The following is a 19,835-nucleotide window of genomic DNA, read 5'->3' on the forward strand; positions in this document are numbered from 1 at the left end:
GGGGGCGGGGGAGACGGGGTCCCTTTTTAAAAAGCCAGGATGACAGTAACCCAGAAAACCCTGGAGGCAAAGGTAGGTTTTTAAAAAGTCCAACCACCTCGAAATGTGTGATCTCTTTGTTTCTTTGGCCTTCTTTTCTCCTCCTCTCCTGTGGCAGAGGCAACATTTGTCAGCCGAGAGGCCCTAGGTCTGGCTTTGCCTCTGTCTGGTTGACCCTGAAAAGAAAGATAACGTGCACAAGTGTCTTCGCCACCCCGCCGCAGAGGTTTAGAAAGGGCATCCGTGTAGAAGTCCTCTCTCTCCTGGTTCATAAACGCGAAACAAGTGAGGATTCACCCTTGGCTGGGTCGCTGAGGCTGGGCTGCCCTTCCCCCCACTCCCCACTCTCCTTACAGATAAACAAGCAGGCGGGAGCCATGTCAGCACGCAGCTAAGCGTCGCCGCTAGGCTGTCCCTCCTCATCAAGATTACCTACCTACCGGCCGGCGAGGAGCCAACCACCCGTCCTTGCCCCGGCACAGCCTTGGGCACCATGCCCTCCTTTCTCCCCTGGAGCTACAAAGCAGTCACCTTGAAACTCCCCACTCAGCACCAGAGTTGCGAGGCCAATTCTCAGACCTGCAACAGTAAATTTACATTATCCACTATGAGGCTGTTCGTTCGGCCTCTGAAAGCGGGTTTTGCAAAACCCATTGTTAATTTTCAGGGCTCTGTTGGGGGTGGACAAAAATCCGATGTGTGAGTATCCCGTGCATTGGCTAAGGGCACTGTTTGTCGTTTTGCTCTGCAGACTCAGATTGTCTTTCCTGGAGGTTAACTGTCTTAGGACTGGCTGGGGATTTGGTGGCCGTTTTCAGGCTTATTAAACAGCCTTTTTATTTTACCTTGGCCTCAGACAGGGGTGTGGCCCTTTGGCTTGGCTTTTCAGGTGACTGCTGTCCTTGAAACACTTTCATTTTACCTAGCTCCTTTTTGGTAGGGATGCAAAGCTGGTTTGTGATGTATCCAGAAGGGGGAATGGGCTTCCTCCCCCCCTCCCCAGCTTGCTCCCTTTTAGCATCTTTGCATTTGTACGGACACCTGTCTGTCGGCAGTTGACGGCTCCTTAGGGCTGCGTCATTCCTAACCTCCCACCCAGCTAATTTGAGGGCCAGGGGGCCTCACCTCAGAGCCTCATGTTTGGAGGCTCAGGCTCTAAAAGGAAAGGGTTTTCCTTAGGAACCTGTGACTTCACAAACTCCCCCTGTCATTGCAGATTTTTTTTTTAAGCTTCTAAACGTTGGGTTGTTGGTGTCCTTTGGTTGAGCTTTTCCTAGTTCAGATATTTAGGAAGGTGGCTTTGAAACTAGCAGGGCTGCTTAAACAGGAGCTACAGCTATTGAACAAACTGCTACCATTTTAGCTTCAATACAGGAATGAGGCAGTGTTGCAAGACGCCATTTTAAGAATCCTGCATAAATAGCTTAGCTACCGATGACTCTGCCTGTTTTAGGTGAGTGCTTATATAAATAAAGCTGCTCTGCTAACCATTCCCTCCCCCCCCCATTTAAAAAAATTAATTGCAGATTTAGGGAAGCATGGTTTTCTTATTTTGATGTTCACATTTTGTGATCTAGAAGAGGAAGATGTTGTGTCTTGGGGATTACATTTTTCTTACAGCCTGGACCAGTTTGGGATTTTGAATGAAAGTAAAAACCTAAAGGAAAAGCCCTTCCGAATGATGCATGATTCTTGAATTGCTGTGCGATGATCCCCATCTGTAGAACCAGAGTCTTGTGCATGCTGGTTATATATTCTAGATGGGTTAGATATTCTTGGTTAAAAAGTCAAATAGTAGGGGCACTTGGGGAAAAGAAAGATCTGGGCATTGTGTATCCAGGCTTTTTTTTTTTTTTTTTTTTTTTCCTGTCAAAACTAGATGTTTGCTCTTTTTCTTTCTCTCTCTCTTTTGGAAGTGTGGAGGGGATGGCATTCCTGGGAATTACGGACCAGCCTTGAGTCCTCAGAATTAATAATCAGAAGGCTTAAAACATCCTGGAGGTTCAGCGCTTCATATTCAACTTTTTAATTCCTCTTTTCCAGTGCATGCAGGTTAAGAAGTCAGGTTTTCTTACTCGGGCACTGGGGGAGAAATCTTTTATTCTTTCTGGGACCGGATGGGAAAGTCTTGGTTGTATTTGCAGAAGCTGCTGCTGTTTCTTCTTTAATTGCCTGAAATGTATCAGTTTGTGAAATCCACAGGCAAGTGACTTAGGGTAAATGTGAGCGAAAGAGGTGGTAACGGTGGGAACATATATGTCCTATACAACTAGTTGACGGTGTATTTTCCTGTTGGGGTGAAAGGCTATAGTTGGGGTTTTCAGCTAATTTTTTACCCTTTTCTTTAGCTGGCCCCCTGCCTCCTCAGTGGACCTTAAAAAAAAAAAAAGTAATGTCAGTTTTAAACAAGGACTTGTTGTTCCATTGTTTTTGATTTAAATAATCGGGGTTGCTGGAAGCTAGCAGATAGGAAAGATGCTGTATATTTTTTAAGACTTTCATGTGTTAATGACAAGAGTTCAAAGTCTTTTCTCCGGGTGCAGCTGGCTTTTCTTTTTAACAATTAGTATTTGACTTTTTTTTTTTTCTCCTCCAAATGACTGAACAGTTTTTAACCTAAATTGACCACGGTCTGTGGGGGGCATTCAGACAGGTACAGAGCTTTTGATGTAATATTCATAATTTTCCCCCTAACAACATACTGGTGCTTAACACTAAACCAAAAAAAAAAAATAAAATAAAATAACAAAACAAAACAGAACAACAACCAAGAAAACTGAGATCAGTGGTGTAGAAAAAAGGAAGTCCCTTTAGATGTGGCTATTCAAAATGACTCATTTTGCATTCTGGTCTTTGCTCTTGTAAATGAAGTTTTTTCCCTTTTAACGCATAGACACTGCAATTTCCTTTAGTCAAATGCAAGTTATTGTATGTCTGTGTGCGTGCAAGTACGTGCACGGGCTCCCTTTGAAAGGGTGGCTTGCTGATCTGCGAAAAAGATGGGTTTTCTGAAATCATGCTTAAAATCCTTGGCTGAAGCTGGTGGTGCTACTGGTAAAGTGGGGTGATTATGGTGCCCACTGGTAATACTTGGAAAGATCAAGATAAAACAACTTCACTCCCCCCCCCCCCCCCCCCCTTCTGCAGCAGCAAATAGCCACCACATAACTAGTTTGCATTTTCCTAGCTTCTCAGCAGCATCCCTGCCTGAAGTACTCTGCGCCTCTGGGCTGTAGGAGGCCAAATAATTGTTCTCTTGAATGCAGTCCCTCCTCCATGATCAATACACCTTTGAATGTTTTCATCACCGCAGAAATCCTTCAAGTGGGTTTTGGGGGCTCTATTCTGCATAATCATTTTCTCACTGTACGTTTTGGTTGGATCCCAGCTGAGTGTTTTCTCTGTCACTCAAAATAGGGGATCAGTGGCAGTAAGTTTAGGATTTCACAGACTTCATGCTAGAGAGGGAAACAGATTCTAGTTGCTAGAAAGATCAAGGTTGCTGTTTGTTCTCTTTGGGTTGATCAGCTCAACTCAGATCATCTCTGAGAGCTGCTCTGGGTATTTTATGCAAATATATTTCCAGGCACCCCAAGCAAGAAACTGTCAGCAGTATCCATTTGGACAATATGTGTGTGGTTGCAGGCAGAGTGTCTGTGTTTCCTCCCTGTTGAGAATGTCCGTCTCTGAAGTTGGGAGTAAAAAAGTAAATGTGCTGAAATCACCTTCCACAAATCACCCTGGAATATTGCATGTTAGTGAAGTGTTTACATCGAAGAGTCTGTTTTTGATGGAAACCGTTTGTGACAACATGTCCGTTGTTTCTTTGGTGAATTTGTGTCGTGGGCTTTCTCTGCAGATGCTGTAAGTGAAATTGTTAATAGGGTTCTGTATCAGTGAGCAAAGTGTGTTAATATTCCAACCAATTTTAAACTACCTCTCTTTATTCTCTCTGCTGGGACTAGTTAAGTTTGAGGTGTGCAAGTTCTTCTAATTTTATTCTGGGCCATAATTTCTTCCTTTCTGTCTGGTTCTTACCCTGAACCCTCTTCCCTTACCAGACATGGCCCTCTCCTAAGTCCATTTCTGTTGATCCTGAGGTTCCAGGCCATTTTGGACTCCTCCTTTGTCCCGTCACCGTCTCAGGCCACAGAACACAGAAGGGACATTCTGATCCTTCCTCTCTCACTCAGCCTTCCCCTCCAGTCCTGGCTTTGAGTCTTCCAAATGGAAAATTCCAGCCATGTCAATTGGTGATGCACCCATTTCTTCATGGTGAACCACAGACTGATGGGATTGCAGCTAAAGTACTTGCTCGGATTCTTATCACTTCATGGTCACCCTGAGTGCTTGGGAAGTTCCAGCACCTCAAACATTTTGCACCTACTAAAGCAGAACTCTACTGGCTTGCCTGGGAGAGGTGTGTGTGTGTGTGTGTGCGTGCGTGCGTGTGTGTGTGTGTGTGTGTGTGTGTGGTTGCGGAACACATGAAATGGTCTGCACTCTGTTCAACAGGAGTTCCAGCCGAGAGAGTGAGAGAAGAGTCTGGTAGACCTTCCCAGCCAAGGGGACTGCTCCCCCCCAACCCCCAACTCAGCCTGTCTTTTAAATAATCCTTCCTCATTCCACTTTTGTGGTGGGGGATAATTAGTCACAGCTCAAGAGTGCTGAATGCTTTGTCTGAGCCATGCCTGCTACTGAGAGGAACATCCAGGGGATGGGAGTGTGGGTACCCCAAGCCTAATTCCTGGGACCAGTGCTAGTGGTTTGAATGAATGTTTGGAGACCAGGCCTTTTGCTTCTAACCTGGGCATATTTTTTCACTTTGCAATTTCACCTATATATTTTTTTCACGTTCCTGCCTCCTCGAGAAATCCTAAGATTTAGCCGAGAGGTCTGTGTAATGCTCCCTGCCTTGCAGAATTCAGAGATCAGAACTCAGGGTACCCTGTGAACTACCTCTAACCTGAACCCAGTGTTAACAACAAGAAACTTGTTTACTTGTTGGCTGGGTTCTCATTGGCCCTCAGGGGCAGATTGTAATTGTGTGTCTAAAAAAAAAAAATTTTTTTTTTTTTTTTTTTTGCATCCCCCAACAGCATGACAACTGGAATAGTAATTTGACTTAAAAAAAGAACAACCTAGTGGTTTGAAAAACCCCTTTAGGAGTCTTAACACTTTTGTTTGAAATCCAACGTGGGTTTCTTTCCCCCCCACCCCCCCAGCCCTGTATAAGGATGGGGGATTGGCTTAAATGTGGGTTTGTTGTTAGAACTTCTAAATAGCCGCCCCCATGGGGCAAGTTCTCAGTCTACCTAAACGTGAACCTAATTTGCTCTGTTTCAGCTTGGCTGAAGAGGAAATAAAAACAGAACAGGAGGTGGGAGAGGGCATGGATATCTCTACTCGCTCCAAAGGTGAGTAAAAATCTTGTATTATCTATTCCAGAGCAGAGGAGGAAATTGGAATTTCTTTTTCTAGTTGTTGTAGTGCAGCGAAGTGTGGCTTTCGGATCCGAGGCTGTAACACTCCTCTGATTTTGAGAGGAGGAACCTTTGATGGATGGACCTAATTTGTGGAGATTTCCCCTCCTTTTGATTCCCTTTCCCTTGTGTGTCTGTATAGGTAAACCGACCTGTCCCAACAGTAAATTTTATGTGTGTGTCATGACTGAGGGGGAGGGGCTGGCTCCTCTCGGCAGGGTGACTTTCAGGAATTCAGAATTTAAATAAGGCATGTTCTAGAAGCAATGGGAGTACCCAGCTGCTGCTGGGTTTCTGATTTTAATAACAGGCCTCTTTGGAATCACAGAAGTGAAACAGAGTTGGCCCACTTCATTGAAAAACGGTGGTCTTGGTTAGAGATACAGAGGAAATGTAGGACTTTCTGGAATGCTGGGGCCAACCTTTGCATTTAGGACAAAATTTAGCAAATTAGAGCAACCTTGGGTTTATGTTTTAATTCAGAGTCCTGCATTAGACTCTCCAAAATCTTCTAATTGTGAGATTGGTGCTTTTCATTTGGTCTGTGTGAGATTGTACAAGGCTTCCCAGAAGAAAGTAGTTATTCACTTTTGCCTTAAGGGTGTTTTTATGAATGAGCTACTGCGATGTTTTCCACATCTTTGATTGATGAAAATGCTAATCTACAAACTTAATGGTTGTACCAAGGTGGTGTTATTCCTTCAACAAGTCATTGAATGTCTGCTCTGAGCTGAGGGTTATAGGGGAGGTGAGAAAGGCTGGAGAGGTTATTGCAGGCTGCCAGGAAGATTCTAGATCTTTCTAGACTCCAGCTAGGGAGCATAAGAGGAAGTGGCTCCCTAGAGGCACCTGAAAATCAAAGCTTATTTTTATAAGATACCCCTGTCATTTTGGGCAAAATGAGGGTCAGATAGTGACTCTGGAAGTGGAAGCTGGCCGTTGTTGGGGCTATGCCTGACAGATGGGGGGGGGGGCCAGCATGGTTCAGGGGTGGGGATGGTGAGGAGGCCAGGCTGCTTGAGTGTGCCTGGGGGTTGGAGCAGACCCAGGATTTCGGGAGGTTGGGCCTAGTCTGCGGGGCCCTTCATCAACCCCCTCACCCCCTGCCATCCCTGTCCTGGGCTAGCAGCACCTATAATGGTATGGAGAACTGTGGGGGAGTTTTGAGCAAGTTTTCAGAACTTTCCTGAAGAGGTGTTTTGAGACGGTTGTTGATGAGGGAGCCTCTCCCAGTTCCCTTGTGGTCAGAATGGAACGTGTGGAGAAAGCCCAGAGAATGGGTCCGGGTAGGGTGGGGGGTGGGGTGGGTCAGGGTGGGGGGTGACTTTGTCCTCACTAAGCTCTTCACCTGCACAGTTTTCATTCTTTGTGCCTCCACGTTCTTATCTTTATTTATTTATTAAAAACAATTTTTTTGTGTTTATTTTAGAGAGAGACAGAGCATGAGCGGGGGAGGGCAGAGAGAGAGAGAGAGGGAGACACAGAATCCTAAGCAGGCTCCAGGCTCTGAGCTGTGAGCACAGAGCCCGACGTGGGGCTTGAACTCATGAACCGTGAGATCATGACCTGAGCCAAAGTCGGAGGCTTACCCGACTGAGCTACCCAGGCACCCCCACATTCTTATCTTTAAAATGGGATGTTGGATAAGATTCTGAGATTCCTTCCACCTTGGGCATTTCTTGTAGAAATAATGCTTACTGACAGTTTGTACCAGGAGTCTTTTCTTGTTGAGCTTTCTTCCAGTCCCCTTAGGAGGTGGCAAGTGTTGTTCCCACTTTGCAGATGAGGACACTGAGGCTCTGAATGACAGCATCTCACAGGGAGCAAATGTAGGATGTGGTCGAACCGAGGCGAGGCTCTGCCACCAAGGAGGCTCTTTCTCCCTGGACACTCCGCGCCTGGAATGTCCCATAGCCTCGTTGTGGAGACTTTTCCAAAAGCGTCAGACTTGGGGATCGTCAGCCTGGGTGGGAGGCTCACTTTGCTCAGGCCTCCCCACCCCTTACCTTCTTTACAGACCTCCTGGGGGCTCCCACATCTTCACCAGGTTGCGTCTCCAATGACTGTGGCGCCTGAAGTGGTCACTCTGGGGCTCTCATTGCACCACTCTGGCCCTGTCCCTGCAGCAGCTAGGGCGCTCTTAGAAAACAGGTCAGATCTTGCTCATCTTGCTAACTCCTTCCACTGACCTCCCAGTGCCCCCAGGCTCCAGTCGGAGGTCGCCATGACCTACCTACCTGGGTCAGGCCACCTGCCTTCTTGAATCCTGTGACCTTCTGTTCCCCTCTACCGTTTCTCTCCCTGACTCTGTTTGAGCAGCCCTGCCTCCTTCCCCTCCGGTCCCTCTTGGGGCCCCGTGTGTCCCGTGTCCTTCGCTGGGAACATGCTACTCTGGGTCTTGCTGGCTATTTCTCATCTCTCAGATTGATCTCAGACGTCCTTTCCCGGAGGCCTTCGGGGTTTATCCAGTTCAGAGGAGCCATTCCATCATTTTCTGTTATATTTTTAAAAGTGGTGTCTAATTTTAGAGCAGTTTTAGATTTCCGGAAAGTTGGGAAGACAGCGACAAGTGTTCCCGTGTCACCCCTCCTACTCCCCACACGCATACCTGCACACGCACCCAGATAGCTTTTCCCCATTATTAACATCATACGTTAGCATGGTGCATTTGGCACAGTTAATGAATCTATAAGTTTGTACTTTGGCTTCCCTTGGTTTTTCTGCGGACGTCGCTTTCCTGTTCTGAGATCCCACCCAGTAAACCGGGTTATGTGTAGTTATCGTGGCTCCTGGTCTCCTCTTGGCTGTCCCAGTTTCTCAGACTTTCCTTGTTTTTGATGACCTTGATAGTTTTGAGGAGTACTGCTCAGGTATTTTGTGGACTGCCCCTCGACTGGGATTTATCTGATGTTTCCCCTATAACTAGACTCTGGTGGGCTGGGATTGCAAGCTTTGGGGGAGGAGGACCACAGAGTGAAGTACTGTTTTCATCACATCCCATCAAGGGTACATGTTACCGATGTGGTTTATGGCTGGTGACGTTGATCTTGACCACCTGGCTGAGGTCAGGTTTGTTAGCTCACCACCCTCTTGTGCTATACTCTTTATTAATGAAATCATGAAGCCCACCCACACCTAGTGGGTGGTGAGTATACTCTACCTCCTTGAGGCCAGAGCATGTACACAAATTATTTGGAATTCTGTATGAGAGTTATTTGTTACTTCCCAGTTTTTTGTTATTCAGTCATTTATCACAGCACGGACTCAATTATTATTGCTATTAAAAAAAATTCCTTATTTATTATTTTTTCTAAAAGTTTATTTATCTTTTAAAAAAAATTTTTTTTAATGTTTTTATTTATTTTTGCGACAGAGAGAGAGAGAGCATGAGCAGGGGAGGGGCAGAGAGAGAGGGAGACACAGAATCAGAAGCAGGCTCCAGGCTCTGAGCTGTCAGCACAGAGCCTGATGCGGGGCTCGAACCCACAGACTGTGAGATCATGACCTGAGCCGAAGTCGGACGCTTAACTGACTGAGCCACCCAGGCGCCCCTAAAAGTTTATTTATCTTGAGAGAGAGGGAGAGAGAGAATGTGAGAGTAAGTCGGGGAGGGCCAGAGAGGGAGAGACAGAATCCCAGGCAGGTTCCGCAGTGGCAGTGCAGAGCCCAGTGTGGGGCTCGAACTCATCAACCGTGGGATCGTGACCTGAGCCGAAATCAAGAGTCGGACGCTTAACCAAATGAGCCACCCAGGGGCCCCTAAAATTTATTTATTTTTGAGAAATAGGTGGAGAACGAGAGGGAGCACAAGCGGGGGCGGGGGTGGTGGTGCAGGCAGAGAGAGGGAGAGTGAGAATCCCAAGTAGGTCCTGCACTGGGACTTGGGACTTGATCTCACAAATAACGAGATCATGACCTCAGCCGAAATCCAGAGTGGGACGCTTAATGGACTGAGCCACCCAGACGTCCGTGGACTCGTTTATTTTAAACCTTGGGTTGTAGTCCGATACTTCTTAGTTATTTTGTTGATCAAGATGTTCTAGCTTTAGGAGGTGTCTGGCTGGTGCAGTTGGTGGAGCGTGCAACTCTTGATCTCGGGGTTGTGAGTCCAAGCCCCACCGTGGGTGTAGAGATTATTTAAAAATAAAATCTTCAAAAAAAAAAAAAATGTTCCAGCTTTGGCCATTGAGTACTCTTTCAGGTGATGCCTGTGTCCCTTTGACATCAGGGGGGTTTGTTTGATTGACTGAACCCTTAATTACTTTTGGCCACTACAAGATGCGCTAGGCTCATCTTGCATATTTTCCGCCCCGTCCCTAGAGTTAGCCATTTCCCCAGGGCACTCTGGTTCCTTTTATTGGAGAGTAGCATTGGAAACCAAGCTCTGGGTCCTCAGTGTGCTTGTTGCTATGGAGATGTCTTTTTTTGTCTTTTTTTGGTCCTCTCGGCCGACAGAGCAAGGAGACCGTGTATGCTGACCCGTATGTATACACACATCTATGAAGATTTCCCTCTGTGTCTATGTTAAACTAAACATGAGTTTGTACGCTTGTCTCAAATTGTGATCCATGGCCACGTGGATCATTCCAGACTTCTCCCCTCTTGTCTATAACTTTTTCACTCCCGTACTGAGAAAGCTGTCTCTCACCATCTGCCATTTGGTTACTATTTTCTGGTCCATTTTAAATCTTATCATTGATGTACAGCTTGGTGAACTTAAACACTTGTGGGACCACAACCCAGATCCAGAGACTTGATCATTTATGGTGTTCCAGAAGGTTCCTCAAGCTCATTCCAGAGTTTTTTCATAATCCTTGTTCATGACCTTGTACTTTTTTTTTTTTTTTTTAATGTTTATCTATTTTTGAGAGACAGATCGAGTGTGAGCAGGGGAGGGGCAGAGAGACAGGGGAACAGAGGACCCAAAGTGGGCTCTGTGCTGGCAGTAGTGAGCTCTATGCAGGGCCTGAACCCACGAACCGCGAGATCATGGCCTGAGCCGAAGTTGGACGCTTAACCGACTGAGCCATCAAGGTGCCCCCTTATTTATTTGTTTATTGATGGTCTTCTCTGCTGAAATGTAGTCTCCTTCTCTCCCTAGGTCCTAGACCGCTTATGCTCAACCACCCCTTCCGTTTGAGAAGCTGGGAAGGGTGGCTTAGAGGTTTAAAAAACCTCTTCTGGAGCCACACTCCCTGGGTTCACACTCTGGCCTGCCCCCTGCCTAGCTGGGTTATTCTTTGTGGCTCAGTCTCCTCTTATCCACGGGGAGGGTAAAGCCAGAGAGTCGTGGTGAAGGATTAAATTTGCTCACGTACACAGGGCGCTCAGAACTGGGGCATGGCACGTGCTCAGAAATGTTAGCCAGGATTACATCCAGCAGGAAGAGGGATGAGCTTGGATTGATAAGCCTGTCAGGTGAAAGCCCTACTTACCACGTTCTATGACTTCCCCCAGTTAGAACCTCTGGGGAAGGGGGTGTGGAGACAGATGGGGAAACCAAGCCCAGACTGTGAGGAATTGTAGGCTTCCCGACAGGCAGGCTTGGGATAGGGTTGCCATCCTCTGGGCCTCTATGACATTTGAAGAAAGCTCGTCTGTAGCCAGTTTGGCCTGATTTCCCCAGGGCCTTTGGGGCCCTTGCTGTGGTGAGGAAACCATGAGCGGGAATGGAAGGGGTCACCTTGTTTTGAGGGAGACCTTTCTGCCCTCCCAGGGACTGCCTTGGATGGCTTTCTTTGTGTGGAACCGAGCTCCTGTCTTCCAGGGTTGGGTGGCCAGGTGACTGGCTGCTCTTGTGTCTAGAGCCTTGGGTCAGGTGAATAAGTTGCATTCACAGAGGCCTGAAGTTACACGACTGGGTTGCTCAGGTTCTTTTTCTTTCTTTTTTTCATGTTTATATATTTATTTTGAGAGAGCTCGTGAGCGAGTGGGCGAGGGGCAGAGAGAGAGAGAGAGAGAGAGAGAGAGAGAGAGAGGGAGAGAATCCCTAGCAGGCTCCACACTGTCAACACAGAGCCCAGTATGGGGCTCGATCCCACAAACCATGAGATCATGACTTGAACTGAAATCGAGAGTCCTTGGACACCCAATAGACTGAGCCACCCAGATGTCCGGCTCAGATTCTGAGAGCTGAGGTCAGCGTGGTCAAAATGGCGTGCTTGAAAGGGCTGACCGGGACAAAGGCTTGTCTCTCCTTTCACTCCTAATTATCTCTCAGTCCACGGTGGGATGATTTGGATCCATCGGACATGTACTTAGTTCTCCAGCCTGCTTTTCTTGTGGTTTGGGAAATTCAGTGCTTCAGTCCCCAAACGACATCACTCGGTCGGTCACTCGGTTGGGCTTTTTTGGTTGTGAGCCGTGGAAGTCGGTTCTAGTGGGTTGGAGCAGGAAAAGGATGGGCTGGAAGGGGGTCACTTGGCTCATGGGGTTGATGGGAAGGCTGGAGGTCCGGGGCTGCTCTGGGGACAGAGCCGGTTCACAGTCTCCTCAGGGTCAACAGAGGGCAAAGTCCTCTGGGAGAGTCGCTCATCTTGTGTCATGTATCTGCCCTTTGGCCAGGAAAGGGCTGGTGTCTGGACCCCTGAACCCACCACCTGCCCCCACCAGGGAGGAGATAATTCCTCAGGAGCTGATATGGCCACTTGGGCATCTTGAGAAACGACACCATTATTTCCCACTTGCAGGTGGAGAGCAGGCCCTGAACTGTACTCTGCTTGGGAAACTTGGAAACTCCAATAATTGGCTCTCGGTTCTTTAATTCCGTCCCGACATCTAGTCCATATGAGTCTTCAGATTCTCCCGTGACACGTACTCATTTATTAACTGAGTAATTCCCAAGCCAGTCATTGCCATTACCCCCGCCTTGGCATTTACCGGAGTGTTCTAGTTCTCCGGAGACCAAGCTTTCGAGCTTTCAGGATGTCAGGTTGACATTTGTGTCCGAGGATAATGATCTGCTGAGAGATTGGAAGTACCATCTAGATACCAGGTGTGTTTACCTGTTTCGTGTTTTCTGAGTACTTATTAGGTGCCTGGCATTCTATGCAAATTACTTCATTTGACTTTTCTAATCATGCTGTGTTGTTCTGTTACTCCCATTTTACAGTGAAGGAAACTGAGGGGCGGCAGGATTCATGGAGTCGCCAAGTGGAGAACCGGGGTCGGGTTTGATCTTTGAGTTTAAACCTGTGTCCATAGCTGTGAGCTCTGTCCCAAGGATGCCAGGTCAGATGTCTGTAGGTAGATGAGTGAGATTAGCTGGCTGCACCTAGGGGTGCCAGGGCCTTTGAACAGGAGAGTGCCTTCAGTAATATGGGAGGATGCACCCCCCTGACTGCTGACCAGCAGGAATATTGGCTCAACAGTGTTGCCAGGATTTTTCCACCCCCTGTAAGAATGCCTGGCTTTGAAATGTGGTCTGTGCAGGCCGGTTTCTCAAAGACCACGCACGAACCCAACAACACATCTCCGGGTCAGGAGTGGCTTGTCAGTTTGCATTCTCTGCAGGATTTTGGCCACACCGTGTATGACTCAGAGCAAACCCCTCCGAGGCCAGGGATCTGAAGTCTGAAAGATGATGGTCTCCGTGAGTTCACGTCTCCATACAAAGGCTCCCCTGTTCGGGCCGCTTCGCCTCTTGTTCTGCCATTGTGTGCATTCTGCGGTAACGATTGTGGTGTGCGGGTGCCAGGCTGCCGGAGCTGAAATCATTTTTAAAAATGTCTGTGTAATGTCACCCGCACAAGGGAAAGAGCCGCTTGGAAACCGTGCACAGATTCAGCGGAAGCCCGAGATACTAAAATCTTGACAGTATCATTCTTGCTGAGATGTGCCTGGGTTAGGGATATGTTTTCTGAGACAGGATGTTAGAGAATAGACAATTACAGCAATTTGCTAACCAGCCCCAGACCTGAATTAGTACAGGATCCTGGTTCTCACTGTTGTATGTAAATGAAGACTGTCTCACAAAGGGATTGTTTATGAGGATGGCAATGAGATAGAGACCTTCTGTCATTTTTTTTTTTCCCCAAGGAAACTCTTTGAGAAAATATAACCAAAAACATTCTTAAATCACAGTAGGATGCAGAAAATGCTGAGAATTTTCTTTTGAAAAAAAAAAAAATGAGCATCAGTATTTTTAACTCTATTCTGGCTCTCGGATAGCCTGCAGCGGAAGACATTTATTTGTGAGGTAGATAACTACCAGATTGTTCCTCTCCCAAGAAGGTTTAAAACGTCCCAGAACTCTGAAGATGTTGGATAATGACTTTCCAAATGAGAAATCTACCTTCTCTCGGCCAGCGGAGCATCCGCCATGCATCTGTTCATGGGATCCTGTCTCCCCGTCTGTGCAATTTAGTTTTTGTGGTTCACTTGTGGAGAACTTTGTGTTGCCCCCCCCCTTTTTTTGGGGGGGGCATTTTGAATTTTTTTTTTTAAAACGTTTATTTAAAAAAAAATTTTTTTTTTAATGTTTATTTATTTTTGAGACAGAGAATGAACGGGGGAGGGTCAGAGAGAGGGAGACACAGAATCCGAAACAGGCTCCAGGCTCTGGGCTGTCAGCACAGAGCCCGACGCGGGGCTCAAACTCACGGACCGCGAGATCATGACCTGAGCCGAAGTCGGTCGCTCAACCAACTGAGCCACCCAGGCGCCCCGAAACGTTTATTTATTTTTGAGAGAGAGAGGGAGAGAGAGACAGAGCATGAGCAGGGGAAGGGACAGGGAGAGAGGGAGACACAGAATGTGAAGCAGGCTCCAGGCTCAGAGCTGTCAACATAGAGCCTGACATGGGGCTCAGACTCACAAACCGTGAGATCATGACTTGAGCCGAAGTCAGTGCTTAACCGACTGAGCCACCCAGGTGGGTTTTTTTGCCCCGTTTTGAAGCCTGACCCATGCTTTATGTTTATGTGACTGTTGTTATTCTATAAGACTGTGATCTAAGATAGACTGTTTTCAACTTTGAAAAAGAACTGTCTCCTTTTGTTTCTCCAGTCGTTCCAGGTCTGAGGCCTTTTAGAGATCCTGGCTTTTTTTTTTTTTTTCTCCTGAAACTTCCAAATAGGTTTGCTCCCTTGGTGGTTGGTTCTTCACCATCGACCTTCGGGGTTGGGGGAGAGCAAGTTTGGAAAGCCCACGTCTCACAGTGGGAGTTGAGTGCAATATTACAAGGCCCTCCAAACCTCCACCCCAAGTTCCTTCTACCCACCTCCAGCTTTCCTGGGAACCTGGAAACCTGGCATTTCACAGACCTTTAAAAACAAGAACAAAAACAAAAACTTTATTGAGCTATAATTCACATAGTGTACAATTCTCCATTTTAAGGTAGACAGTTCAGTGGTTTTTAATATGTTTAGAGTGTGGTGCAATCGATTTTTAACATTCTCCTCGTCCCAATAAGAAATCCCCCCCCCCATTAGTAATCACTCCCCATCGTCCCTTACCCCAGTCCTGACAACCACAAATCTACCTTCTGTCCTTGTGGATTTACTTACTTTGGTTGTTTTCATCTAAACGAAATCATGATAGCATACGACCTTTTGGGTCTGACTTCTTTTCCTTAGAATAATGCTTTCAAGACCCAGCCACATGGTAGCCTAGATTAGCACTACGTTCCTTTTTATGGCCGAATAATGCTGTATCGTGGATATACCACATTTTTATCATCCACTCATCCGTTAGTAGACATTTGACTTGTTTCTATGTTTTGGCTCCCCTGCATGATGCTGACGTGCCGATTTTGTGTGAGTTTTTGTGTGGGTGTATGTTTTCATGTCTCCTGGTTATAGACATAGGTAGGCGTGGGGTTCCGCGGTCCTAGGGCACTTCTGTTTAACCTTTTGATGGATGCGTCGACTTCTCAACACGTTAAAGTCTCTCCCATGCCTGCATGTTTTCTCTTAGTAGTTCTTCCTGTTTCTGGCCTCTTCTTCCACGCCAGGTTTCTTAGGAGAAGCGTCTTGATTTGTGTCTTGGTGTCCTCACCTGCCCATTTGTCACTTTTGTCACCGAGCTTCCTGCAGACTCCACGTTGCTTTTTCCGGTGGAGGTTTTCGGGACTCATTTACCTTGATCTGACAGAGGTGTGTGGGCCATTGCTGTTCATTCTTTTCCTGGAAACATCTCTTCCTTGGCTTTTTTTTTTTTTTTTTTTTTTTTTTGTCACCGCTGTCCTCGTTCTCCGCCTGTTTCCCTGGTACCCTCGCTTCTCTTCAGCCATTAAATGTTGGCGTTGTGGAAAGCTTGGCCCTGTCCTCTCTCCCAGCATGTTCTTTCCCTGAGTGATCTCGCCCACATCCGTAGCTTTGTGACTCACACATTTTTTATTTCCAACCTAGATTTTTCCTGAGTCATGAGGCGGAGAGGGCCAGCTGCCTACCTGACCTCCCTACCTGTTGTTCATGGGTGTCTCAAACTCAGCAGGTCCCATCTCAACCTGCTCTCCTGCCCTCCCCGCTCCACCCCAGCAAAACACCTGCTTCTCTACCCTGTCCGATAAGCTAGTATTCTGCCAGTTGGCTAGGCCAGAGATAGGGGACTTATTCTAATTCTTCTGTCCTTTTGCCTTTTTTGGTGTCGTTTTCTTACAATATTATATCCTAAATACCATTCTGTAGGTCTCTTAACTGGTCCCACTGTCTCTGTCCCGCCCCCCCCCCCCCCCAATCTTTCGGAAAGGAACATCCCTTCTGACTACCACTTCCTACTTTAAACTGTTTTCCTGTTCTCTTTTAACCTACTTTAAAGTGCTTTCTCCGTAGTTTCGGATGAAGATGACAATCCTAAAATCCGCATGTGTTACCCCCTGCCTACCCTTTCAGCTTTTCCCTGTGTTCCCCTTTCCTGTCTCACTTGGGACACACCTACCGTCTAGATTCCAGAGCCAGGGGGTCTTTGCTCAGACTTGGGAGATCCTCCCCTCTCCTCTCTCCTAACCTCCCAACCCCCCTGAGTCTAAGGTTCCAAACGAGGGTGGGTCCTGCCTTTTGTTTTTGTTGATCCTGCTGTGCCCTCTGCCTATTTTATTACCAGTGTGCCTGTGCTGGTTGCTGTGCAATAAATATTTATTTTGAACGAATGAGTGAATGGCTTGACTTTGTCTATCAGATGGATAGAACTTTTATCCTGGAGAACGAAGTAAAAACAGCCTTTCAGCTAGAGAGGGTGGCTTTGTTTCCAGCATAATCCGTGCCTGGAAATAATTACCCAAGCTCAGATGTCTGCTCTCCCTGAAACGATTGGTGGCCTGTCTTTCTTTCCCCCCAGGGATACAGCACTCTTTGAAATGCCCCCCTTCCCTCTGATTTCTTTCCTTCCCGATGTATTAATACCACTTCTGGTAGGGCCCTTTCCAAAACACAAGTCCGATTGTCTTGGTCTCCTGTCTCCTGCTTTAAGTTTCCAAGGGCTCCTTAAGACCACAGTCTTGAGCAGAGAGAATTCAAGGCCCTACTCCCTCCCCGTCCTTTCCAGGCTCTGGTCAGCGTCCCTGCGGAACCTGCCTGTTGCCCTATCCAGCCTTCCAGCCCGAGTGTCTGTCTTGGGATATGCTAGTTCCTCTCCTACTCATTGCTGAGGCACACCTTTACAGATCCTTCCAGACTAAGCTAAAGCCCTCCTCACTCTGGTCCTCCTTCACTGGAGCCCTTTAGCTTCCAACGTCAAAATCACCCTGGAAAGTCCCTTAAATTTGTCCATGAAAGTACAGTAATCAGCTCCCATCAGGCATTCTTATACATACTAAAGGCTTGAGAATTACCAAGCCAGGCTAAGGGAGGAACCAAAGACAAGGCCATGCACCTTTTTCTAGGCATCAGGCATTACGCCTTGAAGACACCTGGCAAATTCCTCAAATACGGATGGGTGGAAGATTCTGAGGTGTTCTGCTGACTCCACACCGGCTCTCTTGTCTGTTTAATACAGAGTTCCTTACAGCTATGCTGTTTGCTATATGTGGCTCTTTAAATTTACGTTAATTAAAACTGTAGTTGCACTGGCCACATTTCAGTCGCCTGGTAGCCACGTGTAGCCGAGGCGATTGCTGTCGTTATAGAAAGTTCTGTTGGACAGGGCTGCTGTGTAGCTTTCATACATTGGCGGGTGCCGTGCTGGATGCTGTTGGTGAAAATAACCCAGTCAGGGATTGGCGCAGCCCAGAATATGCTGAATAAACAGTTACATCAGAACTGAAGTTTTGCTTGATCAAACCTCCTGGGGGCCTCCCATTTTTTGAAAAGAGAGAGCATGGCCGGCGGCTCCCTGTGTTCTCAGGTTAGCATTCTTTTTTTTTTTTTTTTTGGTAATGTTTGAGAGAGACCGAGCACCTGCACCTTGGGAGCGGGGGAGGGGCAGAGAGACAAGGAGACCTAGGATCTGAAGTGGACTCTGCCCTGACAGCCAGGAATTCACGCAGGTCGAACTCATGAACCCCAAGAGATCCTGATCTGAGCCGAAGTAGGATGCGTAACCGACTGAGCCGAGGTGCCCCTCCGGTGGGCATTTCTTAATCGCGCTCCACTGAACTGCCTTTTTGCCAGGCCCTTTGGCATCTTGGAATACTGGGTGGGGACAAATACCATAGGATATGCCGGGCCATCCTCTCCCCAGCCTCCCAAATCAACCCTGCATCGTAGAATTCACTGACCTGTGTGTCAGTAGACGGATATGGGCACCAGGTCTCCCTCTCAACTCTGACCAACCTGGTGCTAGCGATTTAGAGTAGCTGCTCAATAAGTGTTTTTAGAAAAAAGATGGGGCGCCTGGGTGGCGCAGTCGGTTAAGCGTCCGACTTCAGCCAGGTCACGATCTCGCGGTCCGGGAGTTCGAGCCCCGCGTCGGGCTCTGGGCTGATGGCTCAGAGCCTGGAGCCTGTTTCCGATTCTGTGCCTCCCTCTCTCTCTGCCCCTCGCCCGTTCATGCTTTGTCTCTCTCTGTCCCAAAAATAAATAAACGTTGAAAAAAAAAATTAAAAAAAAAAAGAAAAAAGAATCTCTTCCAAGGATTACAGACTAATTAAGGGAAGAAAATGGATTATTGGATTTTCCTTTCAAACGATAAAGGCACTGCCTCCCTGAGACATAGGCCATTCCAGGACCCGGAGAGGGTCCCGCAGGACAAGCCAAGAGGATCCTTGGCTTCCTGCAGGATAGAGATCAAACACGAGCTAGGAGGAAGCGAGAGCAGAATTAACTGAATAGCATGACTGATAGAGCATAGCAGGCGGTGTATCCGGGAGACTCAGAAAAGGAGAGGCGAGTTAGGGGTTTGCATTGGAAAGGGGTCCAAGGTACATGTTCCTTCAGGAATCCAGGGTAGGAGTCCATCAGAGGGTCAGGTGAACAATAGGCGGTGTTCCATAAGCCACTGAAGGCAGGGGTAGGGATGCCCGTGTCAACCAAGATTTGTTGGAAGCCAACGTCCTCGAGCTCGGTTCATCTTAGATGGTATGAGGTGTGTGGGGGCCTAGGACGAAACTCAGAATGACTCGTTTTCATGCTTCCCCCTGGAGTGGGAACATAGCTTCTTGGGTTTACTCAGATGTGGTGAAATACGGAACGTGAGGAAAGGGGGGCTGGCAGAGACACAGCAGAGGTGGAGCCTTTCCAAAATGGCGTCTCTTCAGCTTCCCTATCTTATTTCCAACAAGCTAAAATATACAAAGAAAAAGCTAAAAAAATCTGTAGCCAGGTGTAACCAGTGTTAACGGTTTGGTATATTTTCATTTGTACTTTACCCCTCCTGTAAAAATATAAACAAACTTCTATTCTAGGGGCAGAAAACTTTTCTTCTTTTCTTCTAGATTCTTAGGCCAGTCTAATAATTTAATTGATACAGGACCGATTAACAGGATGAAAACAAAGAGAAGTTTAACAATGCATACTTCTCCTGTGTACACGAGAGAGACCCAGAAAAACGGAGTAACTCCCCACAATGGCCAAAGCCATCACCTTAAATACCGTCTTCAGCTAAAGACAAAAGAGGTTGGGGGTGGGGAATCCGTTATGGGAGTCACCAGGAGAAGCACAGCAAACCAGGGTCAGGTCGTTATGCAGATTTAAGTTGTTGTCTTCTCCATTGATCAGAGTTTCTAGAGAGTTAGTCATTCTCATCTTCTGGGTCCGGCTAGGAAGACGTTCTTACAGATGGAGATTTTTCTTACACATGTAAATGTCTCCTTACAAAAGGGTGATTTTGATTTGGTTTTCAGAGCTGCTCTCCAGTTCGCAGTTTCTTGAAAATAACCAGCCTGAGTTAATCCTTGTGCCAAAGAGACGTATTTTGGGGTGGCAATTCCTGCTTGAC

At 47.1% G+C, this 19,835-nt stretch overlaps 1 protein-coding gene across 1 annotated transcript in view; it reads left to right on the forward strand.

The window, feature by feature from the left end:
* ZMYND8 (zinc finger MYND-type containing 8) overlaps positions 1–19,835 on the forward strand; it is a 125,509-nt gene that overhangs the window by 3,560 nt on the left and 102,114 nt on the right. The window contains 1 exon segment of the mRNA XM_011280734.4: positions 5,386–5,456. Within this exon segment, the coding sequence (XP_011279036.2) occupies positions 5,386–5,456 (71 nt within the window).

The sequence above is a fragment of the Felis catus genome, chromosome A3, assembly GCF_018350175.1.
Source record: "Felis catus isolate Fca126 chromosome A3, F.catus_Fca126_mat1.0, whole genome shotgun sequence".
In the NCBI taxonomy this organism is placed as follows: Eukaryota; Metazoa; Chordata; class Mammalia; order Carnivora; family Felidae; genus Felis; species Felis catus.